The sequence below is a fragment of the Cygnus atratus genome, chromosome 2, assembly GCF_013377495.2.
Source record: "Cygnus atratus isolate AKBS03 ecotype Queensland, Australia chromosome 2, CAtr_DNAZoo_HiC_assembly, whole genome shotgun sequence".
NCBI lineage: Eukaryota > Metazoa > Chordata > Aves > Anseriformes > Anatidae > Cygnus > Cygnus atratus.
Genome location: NC_066363.1, coordinates 758,515 through 778,076, shown reverse-complemented (window position 1 = coordinate 778,076; position 19,562 = coordinate 758,515). Strand labels below are relative to the sequence as shown.

The following is a 19,562-nucleotide window of genomic DNA, read 5'->3' as shown; positions in this document are numbered from 1 at the left end:
CCACGCGGCTTCTGTGTGGCTGTGGGCACCTTGTGTCTGTTTTCAGGCTTTTGTTTCTGTGTTACTGGGATGGAGCATCCCGTGGAGCGACTGAACAAGCACTTCGTTTGGGATTTTCATTTGTAGTTACCTTCTTTATCTGGAGTTCAGAGATGTTTGAAGTAACGGTGCTTCTGGTGGAGGGGAGAGATTGATTGCTCTGTGCTGTCTCACTTTACTGCTTATCTTTGCTTTTCAGAAAGTCACTCTGCATATAAAGTGGCCTAAGAACGTGGAAGTGGAAGGCTATGGGACCAAGAAGATTGATGCTGAGAGGCAGGCAGCAGCAGCTGCATGCCAGCTCTTCAAGGTGAGCTTTTGCCCCTTAGCTTGATGAACCAAGCCTTTGAGCGTGCAGGTGAAATGAGCATTTTGGTGAAATGATTTTTGACTTTTTATATCTCTCTCTGCATGTTTACTTTCTTAGTTGGCCCGTCTGTTAATCGGGAGTAGAGAACGAAGTCTCGAGCTGTCCAAATCAATTTGAGTTTAAAAGCCCAATTGCTTCTGCAGCCAGGCTTGAATTCACTGCGTTCTTTGAGTTCTGGTCTTTGTTCTTTATGTCCTAGACCTTAATCATCATCTATCTTCGTCTGAACACCTGTGGCAAGAAGTAGACCTTTCCTCCAGTATGTTTGCTGTTACTATTCGCTAACTCACACTTGCAAGTCTACCTGTGTGTATTTGCAAGCATGGTAGCTTCAGAGACTTTCATTTTCTTGTCACTTAAGCCATAGTGTGGCAGTTGTGTGTTCTGGTTTAAAGTTGTGCTAATCTGCCTCTTATTTCTGGCTGGAAATAGTCAATGTGTGTGCGCAGCCAACATCAAGCAAGTACTGTAAGGTTATAAAGGGCGCTGTCTCAGATGTGGTGTGGCATAGCAGCTGTCTGAGGATAAGGTGCAGTTTGTCCCCAGCTCTCCCGCTAGCTCTGCCTGTAACCTCGGGCAAGTGAGTTTGCTTTTGGAGTTTCCCTTTCATCCGTGGAGTAGGAACAACGCTTCCTGCGAAGGAGCCTAGAAAAGATGCCAGGTGCTCTGGCAATAGGAGCTTTTTGGTTTGCTTATAGGGCAAGAAAGCTATGTTAAGAAATAACTATTTAGTTTTTAAGTTAAACCTTCAGAAGTTAAGGATTACAGCGTTAAAACTAGCGGTTTCTTGAGCTGCCTTCTGATGAGGTTAGTTTTTTTAATCTTGTGATCAGCAAAACTTGTTCCACTGACTGCCTTACCTGAAGCACGGTGCTCGTTCAGTTCACAGTCACTGGAAGTATATTTTTGTTTCCTCCTCGCTATTCAACGTTCAATGAAAGCATTGTTTCTGGCTTTCTTGGAAAGCCTGGAAGTTTTCAAGGGGGGAAAAAAGTCCCACCTACACTTGCAGTAATATTATTCACTACATTTTGCGAAATGGTTCAACTGTGCTTTCAGTTCAGAACTGGAAAACAACAAAAGACAACCCTGGGACCGTAGATTAAGGATGCAAAGTGTTAACCCACGTGCTTTGCCAGCTAGACCTCTAACCAAGAGAAACCCCTCGTGATGGGAGGCCTTGTGCAGTCCTAGCTACAGAAATAGCTACAGATGCTGCTCTAAGTGACGAGTCGTCAATTCAAGAAAAGCGGTGGTGTTAATTGGAGCGGAGATGAGAGTAGTGACTTTGGGTACAGCAGCTAGCAAAGTGAATTCTTGCTGTCTTAGGCACTCCTACAGCGCAAAATAACACCGCCGAGAGGCCTAAAGATGTAACTTTTAATGTATTGCAGTGGTCTGGTAAGATACGGTGCGTGGTGCAATCTAGGTGTACCTGGAACTTCGTGTAAGGCTCAGTCCTAAACGTAGGTGCTGGGCCAGCAGTAACTGGGAACTCCTGTTTCAGAGACCGATAGATTTGGGAGATCTTGATAGTGCTTATGCAGACTGAAAAGAAAAGGAAGCAAAAAGAGAAGAAGTGAACCATTCACTGAATTCTCACCTTGTGTTATCCCATGTTATGTTTGTTTAGGTTTAGCCTTACCAAAAAGATGCGTTTCGTGCTCTGAGGTGCGTTTCAGAACTTCTGAAATACAAGGTTTGAACTGTATTTGGTAAAACACCCATAGATCTAGCCCAGCCTTTGCAAGAAGCTACAGGATACCAAGCAACTGTGCTCTGGGAAGGGCGGTTAGTGAACAGATTTCCTCAAAGTAGCAATAGCTGGAGGAAAGCTTTACGTTTCTGCAAGTCCCCTTTCTTTCTCTCCTCTTTCTGTGTGATACAAAGAAATCACTCCTGCGTTTTTCTCCTTCCCCAGATGTTTTGTTTCCTGCCGTTGCCCATCTCTGTCTCTTTACTGCAGCTAACAGTGCGTTTTTCTCCTGCAGGGCTGGGGTTTGCTGGGGCCCAGAAATGAGCTGTTTGATGCTGCGAAGTACCGGCTCCTCGCAGACCAGCTTGGCTGCCCCGATGAGAGGTGGTGTTCGGAGGGCAAGTGGCGCTCCAAGTCCGGACCTTCTCTCGCCGACTTGTCGACCTGCTGGCGACGGATGGAGCCGGACGATTCCATCCAGCCCATGGAGCAGGGCCGCATGCCTAAAGCAATGCGGAGAGAAGAGCTGGAGGAAGGGGAGCTAGAGGAGGGGGAACTGGAGGAAGGAGAGCTGGAAGAAGAAGCGATCGATGTTTCTGATTATTTACCTATGGCACATCAGGATGCTCGAACCTCAGGCAGAGATGCAAGGTAGGTCTGCTTTGATAGCTGCTGATGCAGGGCAATAAAAAAGGGTTTTCTTCATAGCTGAGGCAGCCCTGTGGTTCCTCCGAGTTGAGCCGCAGCTTTCCACGTTGCTGGTGTGACCTTAAGGAGGCTATAATGAGGTGGGGATCGGTCTCTTCTCCCAAGCATTAAGTGATAAGACAGAGGAAATGGCCTTAAGTTGCAGGAGGTTTAGGATGGATGGTAGGAAGAGGGTTGTGAAGCACTGGAACAGGCTGCCTGGAGAAGTGGTTGAGTCACCGGCCCTGGAGGTCTTCAGAAAATGTGTGGGCGTAGAGCTTAGTGTCATGGTTTAATGGTGGACTTGGCAGAGCTAGGTTAAAGGCTGGGACAAGCTGATCTTGGCGGTCTTCTCCAACCTAAATGATTTGTGATCCTATGACCTGTAGGTGAGCCGAACAGTGACTGTTGTGCCAGTTCTTACCTGAGAGAGAGTGGGGCAGCCTGATCTTGTACCTGGCTGTAATCACAGGGGAGTGCCGAGGTGTCATCTCTGGAGTCCTCTCCTTTGGGTACAGTGCTGCCTACTCGTTCGCTCCCGTTCTTATTCTTCTGGGCCTGAAGAAATTTCTGTTTCCAGAAAACTGTGCATATGCAATCAGGAATCCCTTTCTTGATACCCCTAGCCCCACGGTTTTGGGGGCAATATTAAGTCTGCTCCTTTTCATCCCAGTAGTTCCCCATAGTTGCTTTCTTGACTTCATGTTTTATGAGCACAAATTTCAGATTTTAATAGTCAACGGGAGAAAAAAAATCCGTAAGGACCTGGTGGTGGTGGTTGTTTGTAGGGATGCTCTTTGGATTCAGAAATTTAACATTATTTTTTGTTGTTGCTTTTTTTGTAGTTTTCTAAATAATGTAAAACCTGTTGATGGTATCTGGTTTGTAGTACTAGTGTAAAGGCTTCCTTGCTTTTTAGTTCTGCACTGGGTGATTTTTCTGGGACTGACAGACTTTAGCAGCGAGATACAACTTTTCAGATGCGAAGGCACAGATAACCTTGATCTTAGTTGCAGACCTGAAGCGAGGTGGGTCTGAGCACAGAGTGGATGTTTGCGTATCCAACTGTTCTCCTCTTCCATCTAGCCGAGGAGGGAGTTCCATCGAAATGACAGACGACAACACTGCCATCCGTGCTCTGACGCAGTTCCCGCTTCCCAAAAATCTCCTGGCCCAAGTGATTCAGATCGCCACCTCTTCCTCCACGGTCAAGGTAAGGAGCTATCTGACCGGCCCCTGCCGGGGACCGACCTGCAGGGGATGAGGCTCAGAGACTCGGGCTGCAGTCTCTGTGGATGCTTCTTTGGGCAGCTGAGAGCTGGGGAGAGACGGGAGGTTAACGAGGCCCAGAAAAATCAGCCTGAAAAGCAAGAAAAGTTTTAGTGGTAGGAGCTAAGGAAATAGAAGCACCGGGAATATTGTTACTTGAGGTCGGGGCGGTAGAGGAGCAGTTAGCGTGGACGAAGGAGTGTATTTTCTAAGGTGATAAGCTTGCATTTCCCCTAATATCCGCAACAAACACAAGCTGGCGTTACTCGGAGAAATGTGCGATTCCCGTGCTGACGGAATCTTTCCGCACCTCGGCTCCTGGCAGTATGTGGTGATTCTGCTCCTCGGTGTGTGTCACCCAGCTCCTTTCCAGACCTCGTGTGCTTTAGCAAGCCCTAGCTGGGCTCACCCCGTGTGCCGCCAGGGGTGCTCTGCACGCAGCTGGCTGCTCTCACTCCTGCTTCAACTCGTGAGCTCAGGGGTGGAATCTAGTGCAGTAAACCTGTTCTGGTGTTTGAAAATAATACTGATTTCAGCTCTGCTTAGAAATACTGGGGTATATTTGAAAAATCTCTGCCCGTGTAGGCTGTTAGCACCACCCCAGGCTGATGTTGGTTATGTGCCTTTCAGGAATACATGCAGTTCCGTACAGTAGGTACCAAGACCAAGATCTGCAAGCTCACGCTCCGCTGGCCCTGTCCGATGACTTTTGCTGCCAAGGGCCGTCGCAAGGTGGAGGCAGAAAACAAAGCAGCGGCGTTGGCCTGTCAGAAGCTTAAGGTAAGCACGTGTGGTTCCCACATCCCATCTGTAATCTGTCATACATAGGTGACCCTTGCCCCTCACTCACCATATTTGAAACTAATGTGGTGACGCCTAAAACTTTCTGATCTCTGACTTCATGCTCAATAAACACATTTTCAAACCTTAGGATTCAGTCCAAATTGCTGTTGTACCCCGCAGGTATCCCCCTGTGATGACCCCTTGAAGGCTGTTGGGCTTGTTTTGATCCCTCAGCAGAGTGACGTGCGGGGATTACTCCTGAAGTGTTGGCTTTTTCGCTTGGACCCCTCAGTGCTGCCTACTAAGACAGGCTATCTTCCTGTTCTTGTAGGTGAGCGAGTCCAGCCACATTGCTGTGTTAGGTTTTGCTGCAGATGCTGGAATTAGCAGAGGAGAAGTCCAAGAAGATCGTGTAGGGCTTAGTACTGAGTTGTCACAACGAACCAGAACCACAGCAAGAGAGTTAACAGCCCCATGGCGAGAGGGTTTTGTCACCTACAATTGTGGCTGCTGTTTTTTTGGTGGATCTGTTTGAAATCTTTCTGTGAGCACTGTGTTGGGGACAGGTAGCGGTTTCACCAGAGCTGCGATAGGGGCGTGTTTTTGCCATGCCAAAAGCAAGCAGTGATAGGTTTGAGCTACGAGGCAGGGAGTTCACCCATCAGAACTTGGAGGACCTACACGTGCCGGCAAATTGCATGCGAGTCTTGTGTCTGATGGTCTGGTTTGCCTCTCCTCTTTGCAGAGCCTGGGCTTAGTGGACAAGAACAACAACCCTCTCAGCCACGCCATGTACAACATGACCTCGCTCCGGGAACTTGGTGAGAACCAGAGGAAACCCTGCCACATCAAAGTTCCTGAAGCCACCCTGCGCAAGATTGAGAACTACCTGAATCATGTAAGGCTTCCTTAGGTGCCTCAGAACCACCTTTGGCTGATCACATGTAATGTCCGAGCTTGGACTGTGTGCGCGTGGGTTGGGAGCTTCATGCCAAAACGTCGGGGGAATTTATGACTTGATGTTTTGCCACAAAACTGATCAGTCTTTGACCCGAGGGGAAGGAGACCCTTCCTGGGCAGTGGGCCTTCTCTGGATGTATTTGTGATGTTTCTCTGTGTTATTTGGCCTTTGGGGGTGTTGGGGAGTGCAGTTTTTGCTTACAGCCTCCTTTTGTAGGCTTATGACCTCTGCCTTATGCAGCTCTTGCTAACATAAAACCCTGGTTATACCTTGTTGCTTTACAAGGACCGGGTGCTGGTAAATTTTCATTTTTCCCTTGGGGGAGTGTCTCTCAGAGCACTTCTAAGTTAGTGGTGGGAGCAGATCCCCAGCACCTGGCCGTGAGGTCCCAGGAGATCTCCCTTCCTGCTGTGGGGTGCACACCCACGGGAGCTGAAGCGGTGCCAAGACAGGTTTCCTTGGGAGCCTTCAGTGCCAGCGCAGGAGTTAGTGCTAGCGTAAGGTGAGGACGGGCACGGTGCAGGTATAAATGTCTGTAGCTCATCGAATTAATTAAAAACGATGCCTGTGTTTGGAAGCTGGCAAGTCACTGCGCAGCACTGTTGCAGCACCCTTGGTGGTGAACATTGCAGATCTCGGGGGACGTTTGTAATATCTTACAGATGCTGTAAAGGAAACCAAGTGGTAGGGAGTATCCTAGGAAGCCAAAACCAGGCCTAAGGCAGCAGACGTTTCTGGATGACCTGTTAGAGTGGCCAAGTTAAGGGCTAGCTTGGTCTGCCTCCCATGTGTGCGTCACACCGCGTGCGGAAGGCTTGCCTTTGCGACCCTGAGCAAGGCTGAACCCAAAGCTACTGATCTGTCACTGAACTTCTAATCCTGTGAACAGCCAGGCCAGTGCTTCGATTTTTGTTCTAGCCAGTTCCTGACCTGCTGTTGCTCCTTTTGGTTATTCCCATAGGATCATGAAGATTGGCTATTTCTGGCTTAGCTGATCACTTATGTTTTGGGCAGGTTACGTGTCCGGGCTTCCTGAGGGAAAGGAGGGTGGTGGTGCAACTTGAGTGTTTCAAAAAGCTGACTTCAGGGGCTGTTGCAGCACTTGCAGACAGTGCAGCCACTGACTTGGGGAGCGTAAGATGCTGTCCTGGGCCTGTCAGTTCGGGCCTTGGCGCTAGTGTGTCTGTTAGACCGGGCTGCAAACTTCAGGGGACGCAGGGAGGAACATGCAGGGAGCTGCTCTAAGTTGCATTCTGAGTTGAGGTTATTTCAAGTGAGAATTACTTCTACCTAAAATCTGAAGGGTACCTAAAAAAAAAAAAAAAAAAGGAGGTGGGCTACCTAAAATCTGGAGAGAGTTTGATAAAGCTTTGTGGCCACTGCAAAGCCAGTCTGGCTGAGTCCATTCCAGGCACTTGTTTCTTTTTGGGTTTCTGAGGACTGGTGCTGAACTTCTTGTCCCTCACACCTTTCTCCGTCTCCCCCAGTACCCAGTGGACATCAGGGAGTCCAGGCCCCGGATTGCTGATGACATGATGAACCTGAGCAAGGAATCCGGCGCGATAAGCGACGCGATCACCGGGAAGACGTACATCCCTATGCTGGAAGCAGAGGAAGTGCGCCTTAGCCAGAACCTCCTGGCCCTCTGGAAAAGGAGAGGATCCTCGTGGCAGGAGAGCCACCCGCTGCCGGTGGATCCTCACAAGGACACCATCCTCTCGGCCATCGAGCAGAACCCCGTGGTCGTAATAGCAGGAGACACGGGCTGCGGGAAGACCACGCGGATCCCTCAGCTCCTGCTGGAACACTACATCCTGGAGGGACGCGGCGCCCGCTGCAACGTCGTCATCACCCAGCCCAGGAGGATCAGCGCCATCTCGGTCGCCCAGCGCGTGGCGCAGGAGCTGGGGCCCAACATGAGGAAGAACGTGGGCTACCAGGTGCGACTGGAGAGCAAGCCCCCCGCCCGGGGAGGAGCCCTGCTCTTCTGCACCGTGGGCATCCTGCTGCGCAAGCTGCAGGGCAACCCCAGCCTGGAGGGCGTCAGCCACGTCGTGGTCGATGAGGTCCACGAGCGAGACGTCAACACGGATTTCCTGCTCATCCTGCTCAAGGGCATCCAGAAGCTCAACCCCGACCTGCGCCTGGTCTTGATGAGCGCCACGGGAGACAATCAGCGTTTCTCGCATTACTTTGGGGACTGCCCCGTGGTCAAGGTGCCGGGCTTCATGTACCCGGTGAAGGAGTACTATCTCGAAGAGATCCTGGCCAAGCTCGGTAGGCACCGGCACCGGCACTATGAGATAAAGGTGGGTGTGCGGCACGGCGTTGAAGCTGTTCCCCTTGGGTCAGGGACTGGCTTCTGGCGTATCTGCAGGGCCTGGAACCGGTCCCTCTTCCTGTGGCTCTCGGGCGTTGTTGGCTCAGCTTTAATTCCAGGTCAATCCTCCTGTGCTGAGATCAGCTTAGCAGAATCCCTTGTATTTTAATTAATTTATGGGTGAAGGGGACTTCAAATTTAAGTTACTTTTGTCCCTCTGTAATGGGAAGTCTGTTTATGCCTGAGTAAGCCAACAGCTCAGCGTACCTGTGTGTACACAAACGTGCAAGTCTAGTCCGAGGTTAGGGTGGCGGTGACGTGGAGCAGTGTTACCCGAGTGCTCGTTATCTCGCACGACTGAATTCCTTGATGTCCTCTTTTTACAATTAGCCTTACTGCTCCAAACTGTTCTGGTAAGTGCCCTCCGGATGTGTGCTGTTCGCTGGGGGTAACCGTCACAGAGTGGGTCACAGAGTCACAGAACGGTTGGGGTTGGCAGGGACCTCCACGGTTCCTCTGATCCAGCCTCCCAGCTCAGAGCAGGGTCAGCCAGAGCAGGCTTACGAGGAAGTTTTGGGTATCTTCCACAACAGAGACTTCGCAGCCTCTCTGGGCAGCCTCTTCAGTGTCCGATCGCCCTCACAGTGAAGGTTTTTCCTAGGCTTAAACAGAATTTTCTGCATCTTATTTGTGCCCGTTGACCTTTCCTTGTTCAGCCTCATGAGGTTTCCGTCAGCCTGTGGAAGTTCCTCCCGGTGGCTGAGCGACCACCTGGTTGTACCAAGGGCTTCTCCCAGCTTTGTATCATCAGCAAACTTGCTGAGGGTGGCCCCTTGCGTTCAGGGCCATCTTCCTGTTCCTCTCATGGCTGGCTGTTTTTTTTCCCCTGCTCTTTTTAAGCTGACCTGACTTACGTTCCACATTACTGAGACAGACAGCTGCTGCTCCGCGCCTGGTGGATTTGAAGGCCTGGTTTTGCCCCCCAGAATTTCACTTTAACTCTTGCTACTCGTTAGGTGCTGTTGAGTAGAGGTACAGAAACATCAGCGAGCTTCCAAGCCTGGAGAGCAGGAAAGGGACTGCACATTCTCACTCCTCAGCCGAGGAAACTGGCAGCAGTGGTGACCAGGGCAGGTGCCAGATGGAGCCAAACCCAGGCTCCTGAGGTTCCTGGCTCCTCGTCCTGGGGAGGCCATCCAAGAACAGGCGTCTGCTCGCTCCAGGAGACGCTTTGGAAGTCTGTGCACCTTTCTGCTGTCTGCTGCATCGCTGCTTATTTATCTGCGTGTGTCCTCCTGCAATCACAGGATATCCTGAGCTGGGAGAGAGAACCCGTGGTGGTTGTCAGTCCTACTCCTGCCTGCGCACAGGGCAACCTGAGAGTTAAACGTGCCTGAGAGCATCGCCGCGAGCTGCTGGAACACCCAAGGGCTTGGGGCTGTGACCGCTTCCCCCAGGAGCCTGCTCCAGTGCCTGCCCACCCACCCCTGTTCATATCCAGTTTGAACTTCCCCTGACACAGCTCTAGGCCATCCCCTTGCATCCTGCCACCAGCGAGGAGAGAGCAGCTCCTCCTCTGCTGCCCCTCTCGAGGAAGCTGTAGGCAGCAGCGAGGCGTCGTGGTTTAACCCTGCCGGCAGCCGAAAGCAGGACACGAGGTCACCCCTCGCTCTCCTCCTCTCGAAGCTGAGCAAACCAGATATCTTCAGCTGCTCCCCATAAGCCATGCCCTCTAGCCCTTTCACTTCTTTCTTGTCCTTCTTTGGACCCATCCTAGTATTTTTGGGCTCCAGAATATAACAGATAAAAAACTGTGCTCAGTACCTGAGGTGTGGCCGCAGCAGTGCTGGGCGCTTTGTCCAGGAGGACGCTGTGAGAGACGGTCTCAAAGTCTGCCAAAATCCCCAGACCCCACAGGCACCACCTTCCCTTCACCCCCCGGGCAGGTAACCTCGTCGTAAAGGGATACCAAGCTGGTAAGGCACGGCTTGTCCTCATAAACCCGCGTTGGTCTTGACCGCCTGTAATTGCCAGGGTCATCTTTCTTACCTTTCCTGAAAATGAGAACAACGTGGGCACGCTCCCAGTCAGCTGGGACCTCTCCAGATTCCCAAGACCTCTGAGAAATAGCAGAGGGTCTTGCAGTAACATCGGCCAGCTCTTTCAGTACCCGGGGACGAATCCTGTGGGGCCCCGTAGGTCTGTGTACGTCCGGTTGCAGCAGCAGATCCCACACAAGCTCGAAGTCAACTGGGAGCTCACCGCTCCCCAGGTCAGGGTCCTGCAGCCCAGCACGTGTAAAAGACAGAGGCCAAGAAGGCATTAAAGGCATCTTAAGAGGTGGCTCAAAGAGTGACCAGCCCTGATGGGCCCAGCACGCTTGAAAGCAGTTTCCCAGGGACCTTACTGACGATTTCCTCGGGCAGCCCGAGCTCTACCCTCCCGGCAGCCAGGGCAGTAGCTCCGCTGCCCGTTTTTCTCCCATCACCAAAAATTTTATGCTCCGCCACCGAATGATCGCTGTGGCTGAGACAGGCACGTCACTACGCCCGTGAGACCACCTCTGTTTCCAAACAGCAGAGCTCGGAGGGCACCTTTCCCAGTCAGCTCCCTTAGTACCTGTCTCAGAGAGCTACCCATCCTCACTGGGCTTCCTGTTTTATCCAGCAATCAGATGATGAATGCGTCCTCGACCTCGATCTGATCACCGACCTCGTACTCCAGATTGACGCCCACGGAGAACCAGGTAGGTTCTGCTTTTCTCCCTTCCCCTTTCCTTTTTTCTGGGGGAAAAAATGGTACCTGCAGAGCCCAGACCCTGTGCAGGGAAAACGTTGTGCTGGGTTCTGCGAGGCCGCCTGGAATCCCCGGTGAGCTGAGTGGTCTCAGCCTGCCGTGACCTCATTCTGAGTCTTCGGCTAAGACGACGTATGAGTCCTCGTGCCTTAGGCAGAGGCTAAGGTGAGCAGTGCTCCAGGCAGTTACGCAAACCCCTCTTTTCTGGAGTTCGGAAAGTTGTCTGGAGGCTGGGTTGGTTGCTGATTCCCGTGTCGGTGTGTCTCAAGGTCCCGGTGTCGTGAGAGACCCCGTTCCTGGGCTGAAACTGTGTCTGTGCACCAGCGTCTGCAGCCTTGTGCAGCACAGTCCAGTTATTTTGCTGTACTGGAGACCAGTCCCCGCTAAGTATCCTTCCCTGGGAGGTGATGTTTTTGTGAAGGCAGGATTTTTCAGGTGGCTTCTACTAGCTTTGAAACACTTAAAGCTTTTCGAAGGTATTTACTCCCAGAACGCAGCCAGCCTTGTTTCCTTTTGACTTCAAACTTCTGCCCTGACGGGTTGACAGGGGCAGGTACAGCAGAGCAGGCAGGCAGGGCACATTTCCCTGGGTCTGACTTCCCCGATGGCTGCATCTGGCATCGGTTTGTGATGAGCGGGGTGCAGGTTGCCTCAGCAGCCAGCTGGCAGGGGGCATCCCAGCCCTGGCCCTGCTTTCCTTTGGGTTTCTCGGGCTAAGGGTTGCTGTGGGCTTGGAAATAATGGGGGTCCTGTCTGCAGTTTCTGAGTCTCCGGCGGGGAAAGAGCTCTTGGATCGCTAGGTTACGTGTTCTTGCTCTGTTACAGGCGGGATCCTCTGCTTCCTCCCTGGCTGGCAGGAAATCAAAGGAGTGCAGCAGCGCCTGCTGGAGATGCTCGGGTCTCAGAACAGCCGGTACCTCGTCTTACCAGGTGAGAGGGCAGGGCCGGATTTCTCCCCAGGATTCAGGAGGAGAGGCCAATTGACTTGATGAACCCCTTCAGGTGTTGCACCCAGATAACAGAGCAAGTTTGTGTGCTCTGATGTATGCAAATGCGTATGTAAAGCACAAATAACTCCTAGCAGAGGCTATCCAAGCCAGCGTGTGATTAAAGAAACTGGCTTCCTGTCTGCCTCCAGCAATGCAGATGTAGGCAAGAGGAAAGTGCCGAGTTCTGCCTTGCTGTAGCTGCGTGCTGAGCCTAAATAGAAAGTCTCTTTGAGACTTGTTTTGTGCGATGGAGGTGCGCTCCGTAGTTCATCTTCTGTTAGTGAATTTAATGTTCTGCATCCCAGGAGGGAAATGTAAAACCAAAGCCAGGATTACCCTGCAAGGCTTCAAAGATGGTTGGTTGGTTGGTTTGGTTCTTTGTTTGTTAACAGTCCTCCCTATTCAGTGTCAAATAAGGTCAGAAGGGGTGCGACTTTGAACAGCTCGGCTGCTGAAGAACGCAGGTGTTTTTTGTGAAAACTGCACATTCTTGTGCTCCCCTGCTGTTCTGTGCAGTTGTTGGGAATTTCTCTGCATCACTGGTCTGTAGTGTGGAAAATATGATATCAGAGAGCTATAGGCTCTTGTCAGTAATCGTTTTTGGAAAGTTAGAGCAGACAGCATTGAGGATACCCCATCCCCCTGCCCCAGAGGCCTTTTAAAGAGGGGAAGCTGCAGAACTGGACTCTGGAAGAGAGTGGGACACAGATATTCTGGTGGTGCCATTCACCTCCGTGGGGTAGGAGGGGTTCAGAGATGGTGTGGAAGTTTTATTTCACTTGCTTCTTTTTTCCCTGAGGTCTGTCTGGCAGGAAACTGCTGACAGTGACTGTCGGCATTACTGAAGGTGGGAGATGATGGTGGTACGGGGAGGGCTGCGAATCTTTGCTCGCCTCGGCCTTTACAGCAAAGCAGGGCAGGACTGACTCTGTTTTTATCTGCTAGTGCACTCTAACATCCCCATGATGGACCAGCAAAACATCTTCCAGCGGCCTCCACCCGGCGTCAGGAAGATCGTCCTGGCCACCAACATCGCTGAGACCTCCATCACCATCAACGACATTGTCCACGTGGTGGACAGCGGCACGCACAAGGAGGAGCGCTACGACCTAAAGACCAAGGTACCGCTGCCTTCTCGCCTCTGCTGAGTGCGTTTGGGTTGTGGTAGACCTCACGGATGTTTTCAGAGCAGCGTTTGAGAAACCACTGAAGGGGATGATAGTCACTTCCCTTTCGGCCCCTGGGGCGCTGGCCCTGTGTCCCTGTTTGGGGACTGATTTGTGACTCATCGTTCGGAGCGTTTGCCTTCAGCACGTTCCCTGCCAGGCTTCTCAGCAGCTTCTGCTGAACAGGCAGGAGCCTGGTATCTTCAAAGAAATTTAAGGCAAATCCCACTCACTTCCCAGCTCTCTTTAACACCGTTAACGTTTGTAGCTTTTCCATTTGCTCTCTGCCTTTTCCTGTGGTTTCGTCATAAGCCTCTTTCTGCCCGACCAAGGCAGCTCTTACCTACTGGGTGCTGCTCCTTTGAAGCCGTCTTGACCCCACTGTCTAGGCTTTTTAGTCAGCTGTAAGGGGGGGTGGCGCAGTGCTCAGGCTGTTTCTGGTGGTATCGGGCCTTACAAAGCTCCTTGGGAGTACGTTTTCATAACAGCCTGAAGGCAGCTGTGCCACTGCTGCTCTTGGCGGGAGGGATGCTGGCTGTATGCTGCTGCCCCTTCCCTTCCCTGCGCTAGAACATCTCACAGGGCCGGGGGATGACTCATGCCTTGGAACAGATCTAGTTTTAAAGCAGGCGTTTTATGTTTGCCCACTTTTAGCCCAGTTCATCTCACAGGGCAGTTCCCAGCAGGCCCTGCAGTGTCTGCGCTGGCATGCGGCAGGATTGGTGCGGGGAGGCTGGGACCGGGCCCTGCGGGCAGCTCCCAGCAGGGCACTTTTGTGAGCTCCTGGCGAGCGCCGTGGTGTGGAGATGAGGCCGGTGTCCAGAAGGTGGCATCCAGGTCTCAGCCGTGTGCTGAGCGGCTCAGGCCTCCGCACTGCTGCTCGCTAGAGAACGGCACTGCAGGATGCAGGATAATAGCAAGGGTTTCTCTTCCCCTTTAGCAGGGTGGGTGATCGGTCCTGAGGAGTTCCCAAGGTCCGTGGACCAGATGGAAGGCTCCGTTTAAACTGGGCAGATAGCCGTGAGAGTATTCACGCCTAATTCTTCTTCTCCAGGTGTCTTGCCTGGAGACGGTGTGGGTGTCCAAGTCGAACGTCGTGCAGAGGCGAGGGCGTGCTGGCCGCTGCCAGTCAGGATTTGCCTATCACCTCTTCCCTCGCAGCCGCCTGGACAAGATGCCGACTTACCAGGTTCCAGAGATCCTACGCACCCCACTGGAGAACCTGGTGGTTCAGGCCAAGATCCACATGCCAGAAAAAACAGTAAGCACAATACACGCCTGCAAGACTGCATCTGACTGAGCCAGCAGAATGCGATCTGCCTGGTGCCAGTTCTAGAGATGAGATTTGACCACAAACACGAGTAGGAAAAATCCAAGACGCTGCCGACTCTAGTTCTTGCTTCCCTAAATGCGCTGCTTTCTAGTGAAGTTAAGACCAGGACATGCGTAGATTATCTAGCTCACAGAGTATGTCTAAAAGGCACTGTGCAGAAATGGAGAGGACTGAGCTCATATTCCTGTAGGCAAACCAGGAGGGGAACTTGTGGCCGTGGGGCAGAGCAGTGGGCTCCTGGAGGCTCTCCCGCTCTCTGGTCTGGGAAACATGCCTTCCCCCCACTCCCCATTCTCCATTGTGTGTTGCAGGCGGTTGAATTTCTGTCCAAGGCTCTGGACAGCCCTGACATCAAAGCTGTGGATGAAGCAGTGATCTTGCTGCAGGAGATCGGTGAGCTAAGGCTGTGTCCTGGTGTGGGCGTGATGGAAACGCGTTTGCTGTCTGAACATGGGAAGTGAGAGTTGGCACAGGATCCTGCGGGACAGACTGGGCAGGATTGTCCCTTGATAGGGATGGCAGCTGGTAGGGACTTCTCCAACTGCACACGTTGTGGTGCTGTTTTATTTTCCACACTGCTTTGCTCAAAGAGTGGAGAGAACTTTCCAAATTAAAAAAAAAAAAAAGAAAAAGAAAAAAAAGTTGGGCACAGAGAAAGAAGGAAAACTGTGACCTGGGGTCCGCATCTGGGGTCGTGTTGGTCATCGTTTGGCTGTTCCAGCCTCTTCTTTGGTCTCAGGTCCTTCCCCCTGGGGGTGGGAGGTTCTGGGTGCTTGTGGAAGGCCCCTGTGCTGTGTGCCTCTTCGGCAGGTCACCCCAAATCTTCCCAGCCCGGTAGGAAGGTTCTCCTGGCAGCTCCCAAAAGTGACTGGCTGCCCCTTTGCCCCCCTTGGAGCTGACGGATATGCCCTGGTGGGCGGCTCTGTTGCAGGAGTGCTGGACCAGCGAGAAGCCCTCACCACGCTGGGCAAACGCCTCGCCCAGATCTCCACGGATCCCCGGCTGGCAAAGGCTATCGTCCTGGCCTCCATCTACCGCTGCCTCCACCCCCTGCTCGTCATCGTTTCCTGCCTCACCCGGGACCCCTTCAGCAGCAGCCTGCAGAACCGTGCGGAGGTGGACAAGGTGAGGAGCCCTCCTGGAGGAAGGCAGAAATCAGGTAAAGAAGGGGCTGCTGCTTGACTCACCCACGCGTCTGTCTCCCAGGCCAAGGCTGTTCTGAGCCGGGAGAGCGGGAGCGATCACCTCGCCTTTGTCAGAGCTGTGGCGGGCTGGGAGGAGGTGCTGAGGCGTAGAGACAGCCGTGCCAGGGATAACTACCTGCAGGACTACTACCTGTACGGCCCCAGCCTTCGCTTCATCAACGGTGAGTCTCTGAGGCCGGCTTCTCCCTTCCCTGCCCTGAAGAGGCTGAAGCACTGGGGAAGGGCACGGTGCAGAAGTGGGGAGGCCGGGCAGATGAATCCTGGGGCGGGTGCGAGTTCTGCTGCTGGCTCTCGGGAGCACAGATACAGCCCTGGGGAGGCCCCAGGCAGGAAAGGTCTCCTCCTGTCCTGGTGCTGAGGCTGAGCCCCCGAGGCCGGAGCTGGTGCTGTCCTGCCGAGGTCGCTTCATGGTGGAGTGACGGAGAGGGTGATTCGCTGGTGCCACCTCCTCCCCACAGGCCTTGTCAAGCAGTTCTCTGAGAACCTCTACGAAGCCTTCCTGGTGTCGTCCCCGTCTGACTGCACCATGCCCTCGTCCGTATGTAACCAGTACAGTGAAGAGGAGGAACTGGTCAAGGGAGTGCTCATGGCTGGGCTCTACCCCAACCTCATCCAGGTACTGGCTCCCCACTCTGCAGTCGCTCTCCTGGGCGTGCTGGTCGCTGTGGGTAGCGCAGGGAAGCGTGGAGGTGCCAGTGACAGGAGTCTCGTGCTCTTGGGAGCGTGTCCCCTGGGCAGGCTGCCTGCTTGTGCTTCCGCCTGCTGGCCCAGTGCAGTCCCTGGATCCCTCCTTGTGAGGAGTGGCCAGCACAGCCTGCGCAGCTCCGTGCTTTGGTTCTTGGGAACCACCCGGGTCGTATCTTTCTCTTCCTGTTTGCTGCCCCTCGTACGGTGCTTGGTGACTTGTAGGTCTGCTTACCCAACCCCATACGTGTGCTTTGCTAAGTGGTGCTGCTGGAAGTAGGGGATCCTGCTTGCCCTACGCGCACACAGACAGTTGTGGGGAAACTCGGGCTGGCTGCCTGTGGGCAGTGCCTGCCACCTGTGCAGGTGTCTGAGATGCTCTCATTTCAGGTGAGACAAGGCAAAGTGACCCGCCAAGGGAAGTTCAAACCCAACAGCTACGCCTACCGGACAAAGGCTGGCACCGTCCTGCTCCACAAGTCAACGATCAACAGGTGAGGGGTGCACGTGTGTGAACAGGGGGGTGGTGACACCATGCACTTGGCTTCCCAGCACCAGCGGGCTGCGCTGAGGACCCTGGCAGTGCCTCGGGCTCGTGTGCCAGTACCAGAGCGCGACACGTCTCCGTCCGTGCCTGACGCAGCTCTTCCCCCCCCCCCGCAGGGAGGCATCCAAGCTGTACAGCCGCTGGCTAACGTACTTCATGGCGGTGAAGTCCAACGGCGGCGTGTTTGTGCGGGACTCCTCGCAGGTCCACCCGCTGGCTGTGCTGCTCATGACTGACACAGACATCCACGTCCGAGGTGAGTGCTACGGCAGCTGCAGGGCTAACACGCCTGCACCTCCTCCCGCTGCTGCTGCCACCCCAGGCGCCCTGTTCCTCCACAAGGACCGCAGCTGGAGGGGCTGCAAGCTGGCTACCCCTGGTCTCCGCTGTTGTAGCAGCTCTGCCTTCTTGGCCAGCTGTCTCACCCTGCTTCTTTTTGAGCCTCTTGCTTTGGACTTGGGTGTTGCTGTCCTGGGGCCACGAGCGCGGTGATTTGTGAGCTGCTCTTGGCAGTAGCTCTGCGGGGCGGCGAGGTAACCGAGCCAAAGGCAGGCTGAGCAAGCTTTGCCTGGAGGCTCATCCTTGGGGGAGCGAGGCGTCGGGCTGCTCTTCAGCCACGACTGGGAAGGAGACTGGCGTGTGGGGAGGAGCGAGCCCTTCCTCCCGTGGATGTGTTGTTTTAGCCCCTGGGGTTTGGGTGCTGCTGCAGTTGGGCTTAGCCCTAGAGCGCAGACACGCTGTGCCATCGGCTGTCAGCTGTGGGAAGCGGGGGAAAGTTCCTGCTCTGATGGGTCAGAGCACTGCCAGGCTTTTGTGGGAACGCTTTGGCCAGATAAACCCCCAGACGGGGCTGAAATGAGCGTGGGGTGGACCTGCGCTGCCCCTGGTGGAGGCGGGCTGAGCGGACAGCACCAGAACAGCTCGTCCCCGTTCCTGCTTCTCACCTGCTCTCTTCTCCCCACTAAGATGATGGCTGGCGAGCAACAGTCTCCCTGACAGACAGCGACCTCCTGGTGCTGGAGGGAGACTCCTACACCATCCGCCTCCTGCGTGATTTCCGCGTATCGCTCTCCAAGATGGTGGAGACGTGCCTGTGCTATGAGATGGCAGCCATCCCCGGGGACCTGCACCACCAGCACAGCCAGCTGCTCGACATCCTGGTGGATCTGCTCAAAGGCCCTCCTGGCAGCTTTGGCGCTTAGGCAGAGCTGGAGGATTGTGTGGGGACTTGTAATTTGTATAAAGATGTTCACAAATGTTTATTTAAATAAAGTTCTATTTATCCCTTGTGAAGTCATCTCTCTCCATCCTAGAAGATTAATGTTGTCTGAATCTCCTGCTGTCGGCTCCGTGCATGGTCACCGTGTAGGAAGAACCAGCGCCGTACCGCCTGGGACGGACTGCGAGTGCCGATGGACCCTGACGGGAGCTTCGTGGACCCCCCCGACCTCCTCCGCTCCAACAGCGTCAGTCCCTGAACTGGAAAGCAAGGACACGGCTGCTGCGTGCCGTCCTCCGCCCCATCCCCACAGGGCCGGGCAGGAGCAGCTCTGGTTCGAGAGCTACTCCGGGCTCAAGAGGAGGACGGATGTCTCGGCTCGCCTGTGCCCGCTCCGGGGGCCGGGGCCGGGCACAGCGTGGATCCAGCAGCTCTGGCGCAGGGTGGTGATTTCTGTCGTCGTACCTCTCCCCGCACCGCGCGCCCCAAGGACGTCGGAGGGGAGGAAGCCCCGAAGGTGCCGGAGGCGACGCTCCACGCGGGACCCGAGCCTCACAGCGGGGCCCTGCCGCCCCACAGCGCGAGCGCAGTCGTGGCGTTATGAGTGTGAGATGTGACTCGTTGTTCCTAATCTGCCTGTACTTTTTGTCTTCTTGCGTTGTTATTATTTTCTTTTTTTATTATTATTTCTTGTTCTCCCTACGTCAAGGAGGCCGGATCCCTGTAACTTGTGCAACACAGGACGTGATTGTAGATGCCAGTCTGCCTGTGAGCGCTTTCTCCTGCAGGAGGCCAGGAGCATAGGCACAAAATTCTTTGTTTTCTATGAACAGGGACCATATTTCTGTGGAAGGAGGATTGCGACAGGCGCAGCATTAAATGAGAGGTCTGGAGTTTAATCCCAGCTTTGCCTTGGATCCCCTGTCAAATGAAGACAGTGACCTACCTCACAGGGCTGTTGTGAGGCTTCGTTAATGTTCGTAACGCATGTGAGACCTCAGGCGGGACAGTGCCACGGAGGAACGAGTAACGCACGCGCTGTGCGGGCGCTGGGGGAGCCGAGGGGTTGCGCCCACGGGGGCGGGGGCCCGGCGTGGTGCTGGAGGGAGGTGCTGCTACTGCTGTGCCCAGCAGCTGAGCAAAAGGCAGTCACAGGGCCTGGGATTATTTGTTTTTATTCACCATTTCTTATGCTCTTTGTATCTGGAAATCAAGGCGAGGTGGGCGCCCCAGCTGGGCACGCTGCTGTGCTCTGCTGGGGGAGGAAGGGGCTGAGCTCCTGCAGGTGTGGACGATGGCGAAGGGGGTCCCTGCCCCGCAGCGTCCCGGCCGCGCTGGGGCCGGGGGCTGCCTGCTGCTGGGGCCACCTTTTGGTTCTGCCACTTGTTCTCTACTAAGATTTAATTTACTCGTCATGGGCTTTAATTAACGGAGCTGTGGCCCCTGCCATCTGAACTGAGGGAGTGGAGCGGGGGGTGCGGGAGCCCCGCGGCTCCAG

General features: G+C 54.0%; 1 protein-coding gene across 3 annotated transcripts in view; it reads left to right on the top strand.

The window, feature by feature from the left end:
* Positions 1-18,133, top strand: part of DHX30 (DExH-box helicase 30) — a 33,332-nt gene extending 15,199 nt beyond the window's left edge. For all 3 annotated transcript variants that reach the window (XM_035554518.2, XM_035554516.2, XM_035554517.2), the window contains 17 exons: positions 239-349; positions 2,401-2,756; positions 3,879-4,005; positions 4,692-4,841; positions 5,590-5,742; positions 7,293-8,114; positions 10,793-10,871; positions 11,747-11,851; positions 12,856-13,031; positions 14,131-14,337; positions 14,721-14,802; positions 15,341-15,534; positions 15,616-15,775; positions 16,073-16,230; positions 16,689-16,792; positions 16,962-17,101; positions 17,812-18,133. In XM_035554518.2, coding sequence (XP_035410411.1) covers positions 239-349; positions 2,401-2,756; positions 3,879-4,005; positions 4,692-4,841; positions 5,590-5,742; positions 7,293-8,114; positions 10,793-10,871; positions 11,747-11,851; positions 12,856-13,031; positions 14,131-14,337; positions 14,721-14,802; positions 15,341-15,534; positions 15,616-15,775; positions 16,073-16,230; positions 16,689-16,792; positions 16,962-17,101; positions 17,812-18,047 — 3,360 coding nt within the window. In that variant the 3' untranslated portion in view covers positions 18,048-18,133. The remainder of the gene's footprint in view (positions 1-238; positions 350-2,400; positions 2,757-3,878; positions 4,006-4,691; positions 4,842-5,589; positions 5,743-7,292; positions 8,115-10,792; positions 10,872-11,746; positions 11,852-12,855; positions 13,032-14,130; positions 14,338-14,720; positions 14,803-15,340; positions 15,535-15,615; positions 15,776-16,072; positions 16,231-16,688; positions 16,793-16,961; positions 17,102-17,811) is intronic.
* The last annotated feature ends 1,429 nt before the right edge of the window (positions 18,134-19,562 follow it).